Consider the following 19458-nt stretch of genomic DNA (forward strand, 5'->3'; position numbering starts at 1 on the left):
TTTAAATTACTATATACTTTATATAGCCTACTACTATACACTATTCACTAATAATTATTACTGAATATTTATTCCTGTATTTGCTATAAATTATTTTACCATAAAGAATTACATTTCATAAGAGGTATCAGTCTGAGTAGAATGAATAAAACTGGTATTTATTGTCTACAAAATTCTACAAATTAAATCCATTTAAATGTTAACGATATCACAAAACTAATTCAAGACCGTGGCTTAAAGAAATAACAACACAGACTTTTGTAAAACACACACATGCACCAACATGAGTACATGTGCATCATTTAAGTGTCATATACAAAAAAAATTGAATGCAGCTGATGATCAATAAAGGAAGAGAAGGAATGAATATGCATCATGTGTCGTGGATTAGATGAGAGTAGAACCTCTGTTGTTCCGTGGTTGCTGTGAGTTGATTTAAAATACAGCAGAGCATTTCATCAGTGCAGACAGAGAGCTGTAGAGGAGATGTGATAAAGTGCTGCCCCAACAAAAACACCCTATTCTCTGCCAGCCATAATCCATCACTGCCTTCTGTACTCCAATCTGTCCGATCCCTTTCTCTTATCGTCTCTCTTTTGGATGCTTGCTGTGCTTCTCCCTCGGTTTGACATGTTTTAATAAACCCTTTTTTGCTTTTACTCTTCTTCCCCTGTCCTCAAAGGCCCTCTTCTGCCGTTATCTGTCTCCCTGTGTCCTCATCTCTCCTATTGAGGACAACCTCTCTCCTCTTTTCCTCGAGCAGGAAGATTTCGATCTCTGTGAAGAGAAGCAACCAAGATGTCAGCTGATAGAACGTATATATGGAGCTCTGTGTTTACATTTATGAGTAAATCTCTGGGTGTGTTTATTGCCATCTGCCTGTCTGGGTATCTGGTGCACCAAGGCACATGGCTTTCGTCTAGCTAGCCGGTGCGACACATAAGAGACAGTCACACTCCCAGTCATGTGTGGGAGGCACAGTACATCGGGGGAGAAGGTGCGAGACGATGGCAGGGGAAGAATTTGAAAATGAGAACGTCTTATTTTCTTGCCTGGTGTTAAAATATGACTTGTTATGACAGATTTGTTTTCTTCTTGAATGTCTAATTTCTCTTTGCCCTGAATTTGAACCCAATACCTCCTCAAATCAAACTGTTTTCTACTTAATATTCCAAAGTCGTTACAGAGGGAAACTTTCCTCACCGCCTCCAGTATATTTTTCTGCCGCCTGTAGGTAAGAGTGACCTTAGTCGGAGGATTTTTCTGTGGACTTTTGCACGTCATCCAGCAACCTTTTGAAGGACAGGATAAGTGTTGGCAGTGGGCTGGTGTGAGATGAGGTTGGTGTCACTTCCCCTGTGCCAGCGCTGTGTGCTCACAGCAGTGTGATTCACCTTTCACAGTCCCCTGCAGGCAGCTCATACTGCTCCTACAGAACATAACAGAGAAGAGAGAGCCGGGGCTGAGGCCGCAACACACAGTCACGTACACTCCTTTGTCTCTGTACCGGTTTTGTGTCTGCTCAAGCGTCTGTCAGTTAAGAATAGCAAGTCTCACATAACAAACTAGGCCAAAGTGTTTTATAACTGTAGTTTCAATATGGTTCATTATCAACAGAAAGAAGATAACAACAGCATAAGTGGAACAAGAAAAGGGGAAGTATGCCTGGTGGTAATATGGTGCGGGGATGTTCTGAAGAATCATTTGGGATCCATTCATAGTACATTTTAACCGTTGCTTTCACAAGTGCCGTTACTAAACGGTAGTGCCAATGTGGGACTATGCCTATAACAGAAACAAACAAAAAAGATAGTTATTTACTGATATATTCAATGGCACCACATTGCAAGTTGGATGACATTACTGTTGAATAATGCTAAAATGGTTAACATGTTTGTGTGAGTTGCTATCTTGTTTTGTTTAGCCTGCAAAGGTTGAAGGTTTGGGATCCAACTGTGGCTCGGAGCGATGGGTTCAAATGTGTGTTGTTACTCTATGGACCCAAGGATGCAGGAGCAGTGCTTCCGTGATACAGAATAACTACCTGACATACATTCTAAAAAGCCTTACAATTGCCTACATTTAAACAGCAATAAAACACAAAAAAGACAAACGTTATGATCCAAGTTACAACAAATATTATAGTATTTTATTCAAAGTCAGCAGAATTATTTTAATATAACTGAGCATACAGCATACAATATAATAAAGAAATAGCCATCCTATTCTTGATTGAATAAAGACATTAGCCTACATTAAATGTAGCTATCATGTCAGTCACATGCACATCAATATGGGGAAAAAGCCAAAACAGGCCCGCCCACAGAAATGGCTGGTCCCCTGAGCCAAAATAGAGTTGTGCAATCCAGTTATTTGACTCCTTACACTCTATATACATAGCATCAATGTTTGCAACCGTGTGACTGGATTATCAACTGTGTTTGATCTCGATTTGAATATTTGCATAACCACAGATTATGTCAGCTGCACAGAGATAGTGCATCTACTACTTAGTATGTGAGAAGACCAAACAACACCTCAAGAACAACTAAGCTGCATGGAAGCTGTCCACCTTCTCGCCGCCTATCAATAACTGTGTCGGAACATCTTGGCACTTTAATTGGCGTTATTTGTCTCTGAGACTGACAGGCAACTGTGTAAGTGTTTCTGTGAGAGAGACAGTGTGAAAAACAGCCCAAACACACAATCAGACTGTTCCCGTGGGCAGGAAAGAATGAACGCTGTGAGAGAGGCTGCTGTGATTCACTCTAGCGCTCTCAATCTGTGAATAGTATGTAAGAGCTGCTAGCTGGTGCGTGACGCTCCTGGCTCAACATGTTCAACCCAAATTTGTCTACCGTTTCCTGTAAGACGAAAGGAGAATCCCCAGAAACTCCAACCCCCCATTGGATGTATAAAGCATCACAGCGGAGGAAGCATTGCCATGTATGTATGTACGCTCCCTGTGACACTGATTTCCATATCCATGGCTACACTGCCGGCTGCAGAGTCGACTCTGTGTCGTAATCTTGTAGTATGCTCTCTAAATAGAAACACTGACTCCTGCTCAATGACAGTAAACGCGGAATTCAAGCAGATGACTTGCTGTATTTCGTCAAAAAGAGTTTCCTTCATGTAGTGATGATTTGTAAGTCAACATCACGTGTATCACAAAGTATCTTCTCTGTTAGGGACTGTACAGAAGTTATTAGGGGGGAGAGGGAGTCAGAAAGGGGGAGGGGTTATTTATTTTTATTTTACTTAAAGGTGGGGGTTCTGATTGTTTTGGGGGTGAGCAGGTTATGGTGTTTAGGTCCTTTTTTTCTTGCCCCAAATGTATATTCTATTTAATTGATTTGTCTTGTGAGTTTTACTGCAAAACTCATAAAAGTAGCGTTTGAGGACAACTATCTTACTGAACAACTGGGAGTAGAACAATCTTTATTATTAACAGACAATAAACATTATCTATATACAGTATCGTTTCTTTTCACTACCCAACTGTATCCTATATAGAGCTATTTTGGAATATAGTAACCCAACCTGTTCTACTAATGGATGAGGCCCTGTTTACTTATTCATTGACACCGTTCATTTGTTAGCCGTTAGTTAAACGATACAGAGCAGCTTAAAATCTCTGCTAACAGGAAGCACATTTGCTAAGTTTTTGGCTATTGCTAATTCCACCCCAAATGTGAAATGTGGACTGTGTAAAACATACTGTACCATTAACATATTGAACTTAAAAACTGAGATAAGTCATTTGAGGGAAAGATCTGGCTTTTAAAACTCAAATATGAGGTTAAACCTGTCTCCCAACCCCAATAATATTTATATAACCACTTATTATTATTATTATTATTATTATTACTCATTGGACTCTAAAAAAATGTTCATGATTGTTTCTGGCAAGGCAATCAGCATCCTTCCGTCAGTCAACAAGATTTTGAGGTGATATCTTGAATTTTCACAGGAGCAAGATATGTGAACACTCACCAAAAAACACAAGGTCTAACACATTTCAATTACATAACTTGCAGCTGCCCCCTCCCTCCACAGTTGTTGGCTATTAAATGGCTAATTTGCATTGGTTTGCATGTATTTTCTGTGGCACTATACATAATTGCTATGCAGAACTACGTGGGTGGAAGTATTTACATGCACAGCTGCACAATCGAATGGATACAAGAACCATTAAATAAATACAGCCGCTGTAAAGCTTTTTGACCTTTTCAGTGAAACACAATTAACAGAACAGATTGGCTCCAAGTTAATTTTCAGCTTCAGGAAATACACCTGGAAACAATTAGTGTCAGTCAGTGTAAACTTTCAAGGTTGTAATTTTCTACACTTTGAATTCTGCTTAATTATAGAGCGAACATGTTCTTCCTCCCCTACCTCTTATTGACATCTAGAGGTGGAAATACAATGCAATCCAATACAACACCCCAACAAAGAAGAGGTCTCAAAAAAGATGTTTAAATGCATCAAGGTCTTGTCCTTTGCTGTGCTATTCAGTGGTGGAAAGTAACTAAGAACATTTACTTAAATGAAGTGCTTACATACAAAGTTTGGGTACTTGTACTAACTTGAGTACTTCATTTTTTTGTTTCTATATACTTCTATTCCACTACATGTTCATTTTGATACTTTAAGTACATTTTGTTGATAATACTTCTGCGCTTTTTGAATGCAGGACTTTTATCTAATTGGGTATTTTTTACGTGAATGTATTTCCTAAAAGATCTGAATATGTCTTCCCTTTGCTGGTGCTATTTCATTGAATTGCATTAAACTGTAGGTTATTGTGTCACACTTAAGCCCTAACTGATCGTGTGCAGTTGCCTACTCCTTCACACGATTGGAGAAAATAGTTGAATATCCCACTAATATTTCATCCACAGCAAAGTTACATAGCCTTAACATTTAAAACGCGTGGGCTCATGAAAAGTCATTTGAGTCCAGCTGTCTGGACAGACAGCTGGATCTTTTAACTGCATGTCTGGTTGTTCTGTTCAGTCTGTGGAAAGAACAGACTGAACAAAAAAAAGAAAAACACTCCGTGTCGTGACTGTCTGCTCGGCTCTGCCTTCAAGAACTCCGGAAACAAGCCTCAAGAAGGAGCGGGAGGCTGCAACATCCGCGCGATCATCGCCGGAGCACCAATGGCTTTCCACCGAGTAATCTGAGGACACCGGCATCCCCTGCCGCGCGGTAGGAAATAGGCGGATCCGGGGAAAGCTCGGTCACGCTCCGTGGGCGGGTGAGTGTATAGTAACGGAGCTGCCGCGGTGGTATTTAAGAGAGAGCCGGGGAGAGCTCAAGACAGGACGAAACGTAGCCCGACAAACAGGAGCGATTTCAGCACCAGGACAGCGACACGTAGCTCAAACAAACCACTTCTACCAGCCATCATGGTTCTCATCTGGACTCAGTTCGGGGTTAAGCACAAAAATGTCAACGTCAAGTGCAAAGTGCGAGTTATGCACAGAGGTGACAGCTCAGGCTCATCATCATCAGCGGTAAGTACATTTTTGAGATCATTTAACTGTTTTGACTGTATTTTAAATCACTATTTAAAAAAACGAATTCTTAAATGTTTTACAAGGTATATTATATTAGTCAATCCGCTGTAAAACATCATGTAGATGCATCTCTCTCTTGTATTTGATCATCATTGACTTATTTCTGTTGCTGTGGAGTCGCGATTCCCATTCAGCCAATCGCTGCAGAGAATCTCGGTAATTGGGGGAAATCTTTTCCCTCTCACGTTGTGTTGTGCACCAGCCTATAACATTCATGGATATATGCAGTTGCACAGCAGCACGGAGATAAGGGTGTTTTCCCAGAGAGTGTTTATATGCCGGGGGATCATTTCTCTGCATATTAATACTGTGCAGCAGTTGATGTGGAGGAAGTCCAATACATGAACCCTCCTGTTTGTATTCTAGATGATGAAAATAGAAATGTAGTAGTTATTCATCCTCAGCCTTTTTGCAGCATGCACCATAGTCATTATGAGATTTCAAATTCATATGCAAAATGAGTGGAGTTCTGACAAATAAATGTTCTAAACCCTCATTGCTCTTGTGTTTAACAGGAAAGCACCAAGTCTGAGCAGGACACGCCCTGCCTGGCCATCAAGCCCACAGGCAAGGACTTCTACAAAGTCCTGGGTGTCATCCCGGAATCCAATGAAGATGAGATCAAGAAGGCCTACAGGAAGATGGCTCTCAAGTTCCACCCAGACAAGAACAGCGATGCGGATGCTGAGGACAAGTTCAAAGAGATCGCCGAGGCCTACGAGATCCTGACTGACCCCAAGAAGAGAAGCATCTATGACCAGTTTGGAGAAGAAGGTGAGAGTGAGATTTGATTTAATATAGCTCAAATAGCAACTGACATCTGGCTAATTACTGTAGGATAGGCTGGTGCATTAACTATGCATGCCTTCATTAGGGCTAAATACTGATCTGCAGTGGGAGGACTGAACCACTTCCACCCCTAATAAACCGGCTCAATATGTGCAGCTGATAAATTATTCAGCAATTTAATAGTTTTTCTAATAGCTGATGATTAGTAAACCTTCTAGAGGGAGATGCAGAATTTGTATTGAAGAAGCACCAACATTATAATAGAAATTAAGTGCCATGTCAAGCTGCAGATTGAAATGAACTCTTTCTCTTTTCTCTGTGTTTTTTAGGTCTTAAAAATGGAATGTCAACGGCGGGCCAAGGCAACGCTTTCCGCAATAACTGCCACACCGATCCTCACGCCACCTTCTCCTCCTTCTTCCACGGCTCCGACCACTTCGACATCTTCTTTGGCAACGACAAGGACGGCGAAGGGGTTGAAGAGGACCTCTTCAACCCCTTCAGACAGTTCCCCTTCAGCCACGTGGGCGGGTTCTCTGGCAGCGACGGCGGCCTGCCAAGGGGCCAGCGGCGGCTGCAGGGCGATGAGGTGGTGCACGATCTGCTGGTGACCCTGGACGAGGTGATGCAGGGCTGCACCAAGCATGTGAAGATCACCCGCAGCCGCCTCAACCCCGACGGACGCAGCCTGCGCTCGGAGGAAAAGGTGCTGAACGTGGTGGTGAAAAAAGGCTGGAAAGCGGGGACCAAGATCACCTTCCCCAGGGAGGGAGACGAGACGCCCAACACCACCCCTGCCGACATCACCTTCATTCTCAGGGACAAGGAGCACACGCAGTACAAGAGAGACGGCTCCAACATCGTCTTTATGGCCAAGATCACCCTCAAGGAGGTGAGTTTGGTGCATTTGTGTCAGGCTTAAAGGTCTAGAGTTTGACTCCTAAAAAAGGCCATTACTCTTGATTTATTATGAAAGACATGACGGGCCTATTAGTAGATATACTATGTCACTGCCAACCACCTACACCTACTCAAAGAAAGGCGAACATCCGTCCACCACTTCTTATCCTTTACATAACTGCAGAATGATGCGTTCGCTGAAATACCAGAGGAAATCGATTACCGAGAGGCCTCAATGTGACTTAAGCCAGAAGGTTTGATCCCTGCCAAATTCAGAGAGGGTGATATCTTTTGATTAGAGTCGGAGGACAGAACACGGTGTTCTGTTTCAGGCATCTGGGCCCCCCAGCTTACAATGGGCTGACAGACCCCTGCTAACAGAACAGCAGCAGCCTGCCTTCATTACCTCACTGGCCCCTGCAGAGTGAGAGGGAGCAGGAGCTAAATTTAGCCTCGGTGTTGACCGCCCCCACGAATCACACTTCACTCTCCCTCTCAGCCACTATGTGTGCTGCAGACTCCGCGGCCTCTACAAGGCAGGCAGAGAGGCAGCTTTTTTTGGCTCGCCCAGTCTCTGGCTCTCACTTCTACCAACCCACACACAGATTAGCAGGGTATAGCAGTCACAGTGAGTGGCATTTCAAAGAGCTCCCTCCATCTTCCCATGGCTCCCTTCAGTCACCGAAGCACTTAACTCCCACACAGAAGCTGCAAATAGGGCCAGCGTTTATCTCATCTGTGGCACCGATTTGTTGCATAACACAAGAAAATCGTCAAGCTTTTAGAAAGACGCTCCATATTTATCCGTTATGTAACTTGACACTTTTATAGATCAGGCATTTAATTGATTTTTGTTCAAAGTGTGCTTCATTCGAGGCCAGTAAGGAAGCATTATGAAACTTGTTCTAAATATATACCAGGTTTACAAAACTAACTTTTTTCTTCCTTTTTGTTTCTCTCCAGGCTCTCTGCGGCTGCACAGTTAACGTTCCAACACTTGACAACCGGATGATGCCTTTACCATGCAGCGATGTCATCAAACCAGGTGCCGTCCGGCGGCTTCGGGGCGAGGGTCTGCCCCTGCCCAAGAGCCCGTCTCAGCGAGGTGACCTGGTGGTGGAGTTCCAGGTGCTCTTCCCCGACAGGATCCCACCGCAGTCTCGCGAGATCATCAAGCACAGCCTGGCCCAGTGCTAGTGCCAATCTGCTTTAATTCAGTGACCTGATTGACACAGCATCACCATGTGTGTGTGTTGTTGCTCTTATCAATTCACAAACACGGCCTTGCTCGAGGTGCTATAGTATCACAACCACTCACAACCTCTTATTGTGTTTGGAAATGGCAAGCGGCGCTTAAGTGAGTTGTCGTTCAGCGAGGAGACGACTTTCTGCAGGCAAGACACACAACAACTACGATGCCACAGGAGCAGTGAGTTTAGATCTGACGAATGGGGTCTTTGGTATCTGAGGGCGTCCATTGACTCAACAGCCTTGCTCTTGAATGAAAAGGTTAGCTGCACTGTTATACCTGCAGACCTATAGCAGAATATCAGTGTGTGTGCTATTCAAGTCTGTATAGACTTCTTTAAACATGAGTGGTAGAAACAAAAAAAATACTTTACTATGGTTATATGGTGCTCATATGACTGATCTTTTGCATTGATTTATTACAATAGCAAAATATACTTGTGTACAAGGATCTACTTTGTGTACAAAATGCAAAAAAAATGTTGTCTCTAAGAGATTCATCTGTCAAATGTTCTATTGAATTATTTGAAATGTTTGTGTATATATATATATATATATATATTCTGCGACAAGCCAGCAGTTGATGTATCATTACCTGACATAGACATGTTTGGAAAGCATGAAAAATAAAGAAAAAAACACAATTTGACTTCTGTTCTCCGCTGTTCTTTGGGAAAAACGTGTGTTTAAGTGGACTACACAAGACCAACTAACTATCAGACACTGAAGTCCATAAAATAAAGCATATATATGCTTTATTTTATGGACTATATATATATATATACACATACATACATATATATACACATACATACACACACACACTCACACACAGGTATACCACACTGCAGAACTTTAGATGCAGCGTTGCAGGAGTCTGGTCACCTGCTGCCATCTAGCGGTGATCACGTCCAGCACATAATAGGACACACCTGTTGATCTGTAATTTATGTGGCTGCCAACTGAGCGCGCGTTGCATGGTCGCCTCAGATTGAGCCTTTGCTTTGTTAACACTGACAGTGTTGGTCTACAATGATGAAGACAAGAGGGGTGAAAGACACCAGTCCCGTTTGGAGACTTTGTGCATTTGAGAAGCGGACTTTAATGTTGCTGTTAGATAAAACATAAACGAAATACTTTCAAACGCAAAGTAATCCACATTGATTGACACACCAAACCACCTGTGCGTTCAGAGGCAACGTGGGTCTCAGTTGAGATCATCAATTCTACAAAATTCCGCCTTCATGTCCTCTGGGATGAAATGTCGCAGATAAGTCTGACCACACAATCAAACGGGACGGAGGTTTACCCTGTGACAAACCTGACTTTAGTGGTTCTTTTGCTCATACCTTGTGTGGTCATTCTGCTCCTGCTGAACTGCCTGTTCCTGGGTTACAAGTTGCTGAACCTGTCGGAGAAGAAGCACAGGCGCAAGCGAGAGGACGCAGAGGAGATGCTTCTGCAGTCCACCCTGCAGAGAGTCAGAAGAGTGTCGGATGTGGCTTTCCCCTCGCTGCAGAGGAGAGCCTACATGTCTCTGTCGGAGCCCGTCTTGCCGCATCCCGTCACCTCTTCCAGGGCTTCCTCCAGGGAGAGGGCCGGAGGGGATCACAGGATCCGGCTCCTGGTGCCAGATGGCGCCACCGGCTCGGGGTCGATGAGGGCACCGAGCACCATCCGGGCCACCTCCTCTGCTGCTGTTTTCACCCCGAGACTCGACCTGCCCTCCGGACCACGGATGTACAGCACCGGTAAAGCGGGGTGGTGTAAAAGCGCGCCAGTTTTACCGCAGTCCAGTGGTTCAGAGGCTGAAACCAGACTGAACCTTGTTCCGCCAAACACTCCCACGGTGAGTGGTACACTTTCGGTTTTAATAACTTTAAAATAACCAGGAAGAGGCCTGATGAGTCAAGGGCCACTGTGAAGGTGTTAATGAGTATTGAAGATTGACCAATTAGTGGATATCCATTCAGGAACATCTGCAGGAAACATAGCCAAAAACATAAAAAACTAAGTTTAATTTTGACAATGTTCTGGATTTTAGGCCAGTGATGCCAAATTCTACTAATTGTACTGAAGCATGGCCAGATTAGATTACTTGGCCCCATGTCCTTTCTGTTCAATGTGGTCATTACTCCTGGAATAATATCTGGCCCTGGTTTTCCTGTTTTTAATTTGATCAAACAGGAGGAGAAACCGTAAAGGTCAACTAGATCACCTAATAAAGCAGGAGCCACCTTTAGGCCCTTATTAGTTGATATTTGCTTTAGAGCTGCATATTATCCATACAACCAAACAAAGAGAGTTTATAAAATTACCACAAACCAATTGACATACACAGAAGTGAAGACCAAAAACTGTCAGTTCATTACTTTAGAGTAACAAAAATGAATGTCCACCCAAGATCCAACCTCCAGCATGAAGCACAAACTTCAAAGTGTCAGGTCTATATATTTTTCTTTGTCCGCAGGAGGAGACGGAACATGTGGGCCATCTTCGTCGGAGCAGTACATTCCAGATGCTGACAGATGTGAACCCAGGCGTTATGTTTGACAAAGTGGGCATGGAGTGCGAGTTCACCGACCCGCCTTCAGAGGCCTCCTACCTGAACACATCTGCAGTGGGTCCTGGACTGGACAGCGACTTTGGTGCAAGTGCAGGTAAACTTCATTCTCCCTTAGCTGCACTGTAGCCAACACGACTGCCATTAAAGCTAATGCTGCACCAAAAACAAGTAGACCGAGGGAACAGTATGACGAAAAAGAAACTTTGTTGTCTTGCTTGGATGAATGCTAAATAACTAGGGTAGTATATTTAGGTATTATTCAATTTATGCAAAAGTTCTGATATACTCGCATGGTTTCTTCTCAGGCGTCTCCCTGCGGATTCTGTCAGCAGATAGTGACGGTCTGTCCAACGGTGTCCTGGCCTCAGCCCTGGAGTGGGATTATTATGACCCTTGCTATGTCAAACAGAATAATCTACCCAAACATAAACACCACAGACCCGCAGTGCACACCAAACAGTACTGGGTGTAAAATGTTCCAGCTGTCAAGTGTGATCTTTTAATGTTAATTTATTTTTAATGACTTATTTATTTATATTTAAATAACGTGTGCTTTAGTCTTTCATTTATTTTGTCTCACTTATAATCACTATTTTGAAATTGACACATTAAATTGACACATTTGCTGATAAGAATGCACTCCGCCACTGAATTTGTTCAACTTGTGAAATATTTACTGGGCACCTTCACTTGTGTTATTGTGAAATATGCACTTGGTCACTTAAGTTTATCTAAATTAGTCACCATCTTATTAACACGGCTGTTCTGTCGGTTCTGAATTTCACGAACCATTCACATTATTTATACTCACTTCTATTGATTTAAATGTTTTCATTTACTCTGTGTAATAAAGACTAATTTAGAAGTAAGTGCTTCTTGATTATCTTTTCAATTAAACCATTATCACACAATGCAAGTCATCAGGAACTCAATGTCAATGCAAATTACAGAAATGAAAAAAGCAATATTACCATTTAAAACTACCTGTACCATCAAACATTTAAGTTAATACATCTTAATAGGATTTTTGTGATTTAGAAATGTGTCACTCCTCACCAGCAGAGGGCACTGTAGTTTTGGGATTTTGCCCCGAGCATTACATGTTAACCCCCTCGACTGATGCAAGTCGATAACTGATAACACTGTGCCTTTACTGTTGGGTTATACTACACTGGTGTATTAAGAGAACCTGATACCTTAAATACAAATGAGAAAAGGTGAGCACCAGGATGCCTTGACCCAGTCATTAACAAAAGTCACATCAGATCCTTTGATTTGTTGACCATTACAACTCAAAGTGGAACTTGGAAGACTTTTGAACCATAAAAGCAGCTTCAACCTCCAGAGAATATTGAGAAAGGGGCTGCAAGACAATTCAGAGCATTTAAAAAGGGTGAGTACGTTTTTTTTTTTTTTTAACTTTCCGTTGAATTTCTGGTTGTAAGATTGGCTGCCCCAGGTTAGCCAAGTATGACACAAAGGCGTGTCATTCCTGCATTCATGAAGTACCGTGGCCATGCCATCCTTTTCATTCAATTGTGTAAATCATGAGCCTCTCATTTCTGAAATATTAAGATATAAAGTCACAACCTTTGAGCTGTGCAGACTTTCAAACTGCATTTAAAAACAAGTTGTGAAGATTTTATAATTTTTTATTTTAAATCCCTTATTAGTCCCGATCGATCGATATAGATATCTATATAGATAGAGATATATAGTATATAGATATATAGATATAGACAGATATAGATATAGACAGATGGACAGATATAGATATAGAGATATAGATATATATAGATATATATATATAGATAGATAGAGATAGATAGATAGAGATATAGATAGATATTTTTATATATACACAGTGGGGCAAAAAAGTATTTAGTCAGCCACCAATTGTGCAAGTTCTCCCACTTAAAAAGATGAGAGATGCCTGTAATTTTCATCATAGGTACACTTCAACTATGAGAGACAGAATGGGGGGAAAGAATCCAAGAAATCACATTGTAGGATTTTTGATGAATTAATTGGTAAATTCCTCGGTAAAATAAGTATTTGGTCACCTACAACCAAGCAAGATTTCTGGCTCTCAGACCTGTAACTTCTTCTTTAAGAGGCTCCTCTGTCCTCCACTCGGTACCTGTATTAATGGCACCTGTTTGAACTCGTTATCAGTATAAAAGACACCTGTCCACAACCTCAAACAGTCACACTCCAAACTCCACTATGGCCAAGACCAAAGAGCTGTCAAAGGACACCAGAAACAAAATTGTAGACCTGCACCAGGCTGCGAAGACTGAATCTGCAATAGGTAAGCAGCTTGGTGTGAAGAAATCAACTGTGGGAGCAATTATTAGAAAATGGAAGACATACAAGACCACTGATAGTCTCCCTCCATCTGGGGCTCCACGCAAGATCTCACCCCGTGGGGTCAATATGATCACAAGAACGGTGAACAAAAATCCCAGAACCACACAGGGGGGACCTAGTGAATGACCTGCAGAGAGCTGGGACCAAAGTAACAAAGGCTACCATCAGTAACACACTACGCCGCCAGGGACTCAAATCCTGCAGTGCCAGACGTGTCCCCCTGCTTAAGCCAGTACATGTCCAGGCCCGTCTGAAGTTTGCTAGAGAGCATTTGGATGATCCAGAAGAGGACTGGGAGAATGTCATATGGTCAGATGAAACCAAAATAGAAGTTTTTGGTAAAAACTCAACTCGTTGTGTTTGGAGGAGAAAGAATGCCGAGTTGCATCCAAAGAACATACCTACTGTGAAGCATGGGGGTGGAAACATCATGCTTTGGGGCTGTTTTTCTGCAAGGGGACCAGGACGACTGATCCGTGTAAAGGAAAGAATGAATGGGGCCATGTATCGTGAGATTTTGAGTGGAAACCTCCTTCCATCAGCAAGGGCATTGAAGATGAAACGTGGCTGGGTCTTTCAGTATGACAATGATCCCAAACACACCGCCCGGGCAACGAACGAGTGTCTTCGTAAGAAGCATTTCAAGGTCCTGGAGTGGCCTAGCCAGTCTCCAGATCTCAACCCCATAGAAAATCTGTGGAGGGAGTTGAAAGTCCGTGTTGCCCAGCGACAGCCCCAAAACATCACTGCTCTAGAGGAGATCTGCATGGAGGAATGGGCCAAAATACCAGCAACAGTGTGTGAAAAGCTTGTGAAGACTTACAGAAAACGTTTGACCTCTGTCATTGCCAACAAAGGGTATATAACAAAGTATTGAGATGAACTTTTATTATTGACCAAATATTTATTTTCCACCATAATTTGCAAATAAATTCTTTAAAAATCAGACTAAAAATTTTTTTCTCATTTTGTCTCTCATAGTTGAAGTGTACCTATGATGAAAATTACAGGCCTTATCTTTTTAAGTGGGAGAACTTGCACAATTGGTGGCTGACTAAATACTTTTTTGCCCCACTGTATATATTGTATATAATATATATATCTCAAAATCATATTGCTCACCGTCAGCCAGTGACCTTGTCTTTTCAAATGAAAGTCCCATTTGCCGTTTTCAGAGTAATTGTTTTTTTAGGGGGAGGATTGATGATCTGAATTGCTTTCGTCAAAAGAGACCGCAGCAAACTGTTTCTTAATTGTTATGCTCACAAATGAGAGGCAGGATATTAAGAAACAAATAGTTTACAGGTGTAGCTGTGCACTATATCAGCATTTGTTCCGAAAACACAAAAAGAGGCGATCAAGTCAACTAAATGGAATACTTTATTCTCTGAACGAGATATCTGTACATTAAAGATCAAGTGCCACTTCTTTTTAATTCATAGAAAGTATAACTGACTGTTGCACTACAGCGAACATGAAAACCACCAGAACAAAAAGCAGCACTTTACTCGAAGGTGGAGAGGAAAGTCAACACAATTTGCTTGAGTTTCGCATCGGATGCCTCAGAGATTTGGCCCTCAGTCCTGCAATCAAGTACAGATTGGTTACAAAATGCATTGAACATAAACTACAATGTAAAATTTGAAATGCCCAGAAGCTCCTTCACTCACCTAATAGCTGTCAGCAGGTCTTGGTGCTGGCTCAGTACGTGCTGCAGGAAGCCCTTCTCGAACTTGGTGATCTTGCTCGGGTCCATTTTGTCCAGGTGTCCCCTCACACCAGCATAAATGACCGTTACCTGTTCCTCAATGGCCATTGGGCCTGAAACATAAACGCATACAGTCTCAAAACATAAGACAACTGTAGAATGAAAGATGCCTTTTAAGGGAAATTGAATACCAAATGTAAATACTCACAGTACTGTCCCTGTTTAAGGAGCTCGGTAAGACGAACACCACGACTCAGCAGCTGCTGAGTGGCAGCGTCCAGATCAGAACCAAACTGAGCGAAGGCAGCCACCTCACGGTACTGGGCCAGCTCTAGCTTCATGGTACCGGCCACCTGGTGATGGGACAGAAATCAATAAATCACAATCAATGACATGGATTGTGGTAAAAAGCTGCGAGATGGGCGATTACAAAGAAAAGGCTAACCTGCTTCATGGCCTTGGTCTGGGCAGCCGATCCAACACGTGACACAGACAGGCCGACGTTGATGGCTGGACGGATACCTTTGTAGAACAGCTCAGTCTCCAAGAAGATCTGAGTGGGGAAAACAGCATTTAATAACCGGGTTCAGGATTTCACTTGGGGGCGAGTCGACGTGTCACGCACTCACCTGTCCGTCTGTGATGGAGATGACATTAGTTGGAATGTAGGCCGACACGTCACCGGCCTGGGTCTCGATAACGGGGAGGGCTGTAAGGGAGCCGCCGCCAAAGTTGTCGTTCATCTTGGCGGCTCTCTCCAGCAGACGGGAATGCAAGTAGAAGACGTCTCCTGGGTAAGCCTCACGACCAGGGGGGCGACGGAGAAGCAGGGACATCTGACGGTAGGCGACGGCCTGCAGAAAGGAAACATGCAAGGTCGATATTGATCTGCAAACTAGTTTGTTCAATTTATTCACTTTCACTGTGTTCTAACAATTCGACTAAACAAAACTCACCTGCTTGGACAGATCGTCATAGATGATGAGGGCGTGCTTGCCGTTGTCTCTGAAGTACTCTCCCATGGAGCAGCCGGAGTAGGGAGCCAGGTACTGCAGCGGAGCGGCATCAGATGCGGTAGCAGACACCACGATGGTGTACTTCATCGCGTCCGCGTCGGTCAGCCTCTTCACAAGCTGAGCCACTGTGGACCTCTTCTGGCCGATAGCGACGTAGATGCAGTACAGCTTCTTCTTCTCGTCGGTCCCTTCGTTGAAGCGCCTCTGGTTGATGATTGTGTCGACGGCAATTGCGGTTTTGCTGCAACACAAATTTTAAATACTGAGCACCCTGGATACACCGAAAAACAGATCCATCATGTGCGAATGTCATGTGTTAATATTCGGAATTTAAAGCAGCCATGATCTGGTTTTAGTTTAACATGATATATTGCACTGCTCAGTATTTGACAACCCCTTATCAGCATTAGCACTTCCACTGCTGTGGTTGCATTTCAACAGCACCGGGAATAACATCAAATGCTGCCGTGTGTTCAAGTATTCCCTTTGAGCAGAATCCTCTTACCCAGTCTGCCTGTCGCCAATGATGAGCTCACGCTGACCACGGCCGATGGGGACCAAACTGTCCACAGCTTTGATGCCAGTCTGCATCGGCTCCCTCACAGAGATGCGGGGGATGATACCCGGGGCCTTCAGACCCACACGTCTGCGGATGTTGGAGCCGAGGGGGCCCTGTGAGGGAACATAGTGGAACAAAAAGGAGTCAACTAAATAACATGATTACTTGCTTTTATATAAAGCACTCTGTGATGCATCTTATGCATTCATTGTGCTATAAAAATACAGAGTATTATTATCATCATTGACCTTTCCATCAATAGCATTTCCCAGAGCATCGACGACACGGCCCAGGAGCTCTACACCAACGGGCACATCCACAATGGCACCTGTTCTCTTGACAACGTCGCCTTCCTTGATCAGCTTGTCGTTACCAAACACCACAACACCAACATTGTCGGCCTCCAAGTTCAAAGACATGCCCTGGATAAGAGAAGAAAAACAAAACAAGTTACGAAAATGGGCAGACTCCTTTTTTCTAGTCTTTGATACAGTGTATTTACACATGGGTTCTCCCTGTGGCTATGTAGAGAGCATTGCTGTTTACCAATTGCCTCCCCTGGTTAAGCAAATGAAATCCTCAACACACTCCGTGAAAAAGTCGGCGGTCTACAAGGTTACATCATCGGTCTTACCTTCAGGCCGGAGGAGAACTCCACCATCTCCTCAGCCTGCACGTTCCTCAGGCCGTACACTCTGGCGATACCATCACCGATGGACAGCACGCGACCAGTCTCCTGCAATTCAGCGCTGTGGTCAACTCCGAGGATCTTCTCCTCCAGAATGGACGACACCTCGGCTGTGCCTGTAATGTTTGTAAAGGCACGGCTGATTAACAACTGTGGACAACTGTAACAATTCATTCACTTTCTTAAGTACTCGGCCAATACGGGTTTCCAGAAACACTGACCCATTTTCTGAAACCCTGGATGGGTGGTGTGTAGATTCTTGACTCCTACACATGCTGCAGCAACGTTCTTGGATACCTTTAAAGACAATGGGAACAAGTACAGAAATTCATTTTATACTGACCGAATAAGTCTAGCATTTTTAATTTCATTAAGCAATCAAATGCAACAGCCTGGCAATAAGTCTTCCTTTCAAGAAGCTTTTAAATGTTCAGGTTTTGAGCTGTTGATTCAACTTTAAGGTCGTTGTGAGTTTTGCTGTTGAACTTAATTGCATTATTAACGAGCGGTGTTTCCAACATTCTGTCCACAGAGGATAGACTCATTCTAAATATCAGAGTGAGTGCACTCTGCCTGTGGCGCTCAGAGCACTTTCCAGACATCATGACTCGATTATTCATCATCTCCAGAATCCACAGACCTTGTTGTGTCTCACAACATTCACAATGTGAAAAAATATCAAAACAGCAATAAGGAGAAAATAAAACTAAATTAAGATTACTAATTGACTTTGCTAGTGCTAGGAAAGCTAAGCCAATTATAGCCACAGTTTGGGCCTCTCAAGTATTACCAGTCTATCACTCAGTACTCAACAAATTTCCAAAATCCTCAAACCTCTAACAATCTGGATGGACAAAGCTTTTGTTTGTTGCACAATGAAATTCAAACAAAAATAGAAAGTTAAATAATGCTTTATTAACACAACAATAACTAAAAATGTTTGCATGTTAAGTATTATTGTCAGATATTTGTCTGTATTGATGCTACTTATATTATTTCATATTTTCATCTCTAGAATAATCATACATAATGGCTGACAATCTTGATAGGAGACAGAGCTGCAACTTAGATTGTTGGAAGAGTCATTAAAGATTTCCCTTCAGAACAGCAGTCAGTGTTCTTCTGTTTTTCAGAGAAACAGATAAGCTTGGCTGTGACTCAAATGTTTTGTTTCGTATATCTCTACAACATTGAGTTGGGCCACAGGTCACGCAGTCTGCAGGGTCACAGGACAAGTCCTCCAGAACATTACAATGTCCAACGTAGTATCACAACATATACATAAACGCATACGCAAAGCTTAGCCCGGCAAATGCACTTGCAATGAAAGCTAGCATGAAAACTGACCTTCAATACTAAATTACATTCGTGATTACTGCGCTTTAGCTTAGTCATGTCCATTGATAATGCATTAACACATAGCTCACAGGTCTATTTGATAGTCTAGTCACTGTTAATAATGTTCCGTACTATCTTGTTTTTTGCCGTCTGTCAGCTACAAAAGTTAACAGCGAAGTGCCCGCTGCCCTCCGGTGCAAAGACGTGTGCATACACACAACACCGCCACTGATTTCTTTAGAATTTGACCCAAAAAAACGGGATTTTCTGAAGGAAGTCGACACAAAGGTGAACATAAAATAAGTTAAGTGTTGCTTACAAATCCAGCCCGTCGAGGCAGACTGCGGGCAAGAGCCGCTGCGACGCGTACTGACAGCATGTTCGTGTCCTGTGGGGTCGATCCTGCTCCCGGAGCGGACAGAGAAGGATGGCGGACACGGCGATCGACGTGTAGAAAGGTCACAGTGACCCGGAAGTAATTCAAAATAAAACTACCGTATTCTTTTGTTCCTTTTCTCTTTCTTGTATTTTTTCTTCAAGACATTGAATTAAAAACAAGTATATACATAAGCGATAAATAGTTCAATGTATATTATATTGATGAGGTATTGAATAATGAAACATTAAATGAAACATTAAGACATTTGAATATTAGGCAGACAGTCAAATAATTGAACTATTAATTAAATTC

General features: G+C 42.8%; 3 protein-coding genes across 3 annotated transcripts; 2 read left to right on the plus strand and 1 right to left on the minus strand.

Moving 5' to 3' along the window:
* The first annotated feature begins 5324 nt into the window (after positions 1-5324).
* LOC116390316 (dnaJ homolog subfamily B member 5) lies at positions 5325-9168 on the plus strand. Its single transcript, XM_031859834.1, has 4 exons — positions 5325-5522; positions 6101-6359; positions 6704-7266; positions 8238-9168. Exons 1-4 carry the CDS (start codon positions 5415-5417, stop codon positions 8469-8471), a joined length of 1164 nt encoding a protein of 387 aa, XP_031715694.1. The 5' UTR covers positions 5325-5414; the 3' UTR covers positions 8472-9168.
* A 219-nt stretch (positions 9169-9387) lies between these two features.
* Positions 9388-11951, plus strand: hwa (huluwa). The gene is made up of 3 exons (XM_031859835.1): positions 9388-10371; positions 10993-11182; positions 11394-11951. The coding sequence occupies exons 1-3, from the start codon at positions 9784-9786 to the stop codon at positions 11558-11560; spliced, it is 945 nt and encodes a 314-aa protein (XP_031715695.1). The 5' UTR covers positions 9388-9783; the 3' UTR covers positions 11561-11951.
* A 2869-nt stretch (positions 11952-14820) lies between these two features.
* On the minus strand, positions 14821-19225 carry atp5fa1 (ATP synthase F1 subunit alpha). Its single transcript, XM_031859833.1, has 11 exons — positions 19087-19225; positions 17651-17726; positions 17376-17545; positions 16990-17163; positions 16688-16854; positions 16123-16423; positions 15796-16020; positions 15612-15719; positions 15375-15519; positions 15129-15279; positions 14821-15041 (listed from the first exon to the last, which is right to left on the minus strand). The coding sequence occupies exons 1-11, from the start codon at positions 19144-19146 to the stop codon at positions 14963-14965; spliced, it is 1656 nt and encodes a 551-aa protein (XP_031715693.1). The 5' UTR covers positions 19147-19225; the 3' UTR covers positions 14821-14962.
* Positions 19226-19458: the final 233 nt, after the last annotated feature.

The sequence above is a fragment of the Anarrhichthys ocellatus genome, unplaced genomic scaffold, assembly GCF_004355925.1.
Source record: "Anarrhichthys ocellatus isolate YVR2014 unplaced genomic scaffold, GSC_Weel_1.0 scaffold23, whole genome shotgun sequence".
NCBI lineage: Eukaryota > Metazoa > Chordata > Actinopteri > Perciformes > Anarhichadidae > Anarrhichthys > Anarrhichthys ocellatus.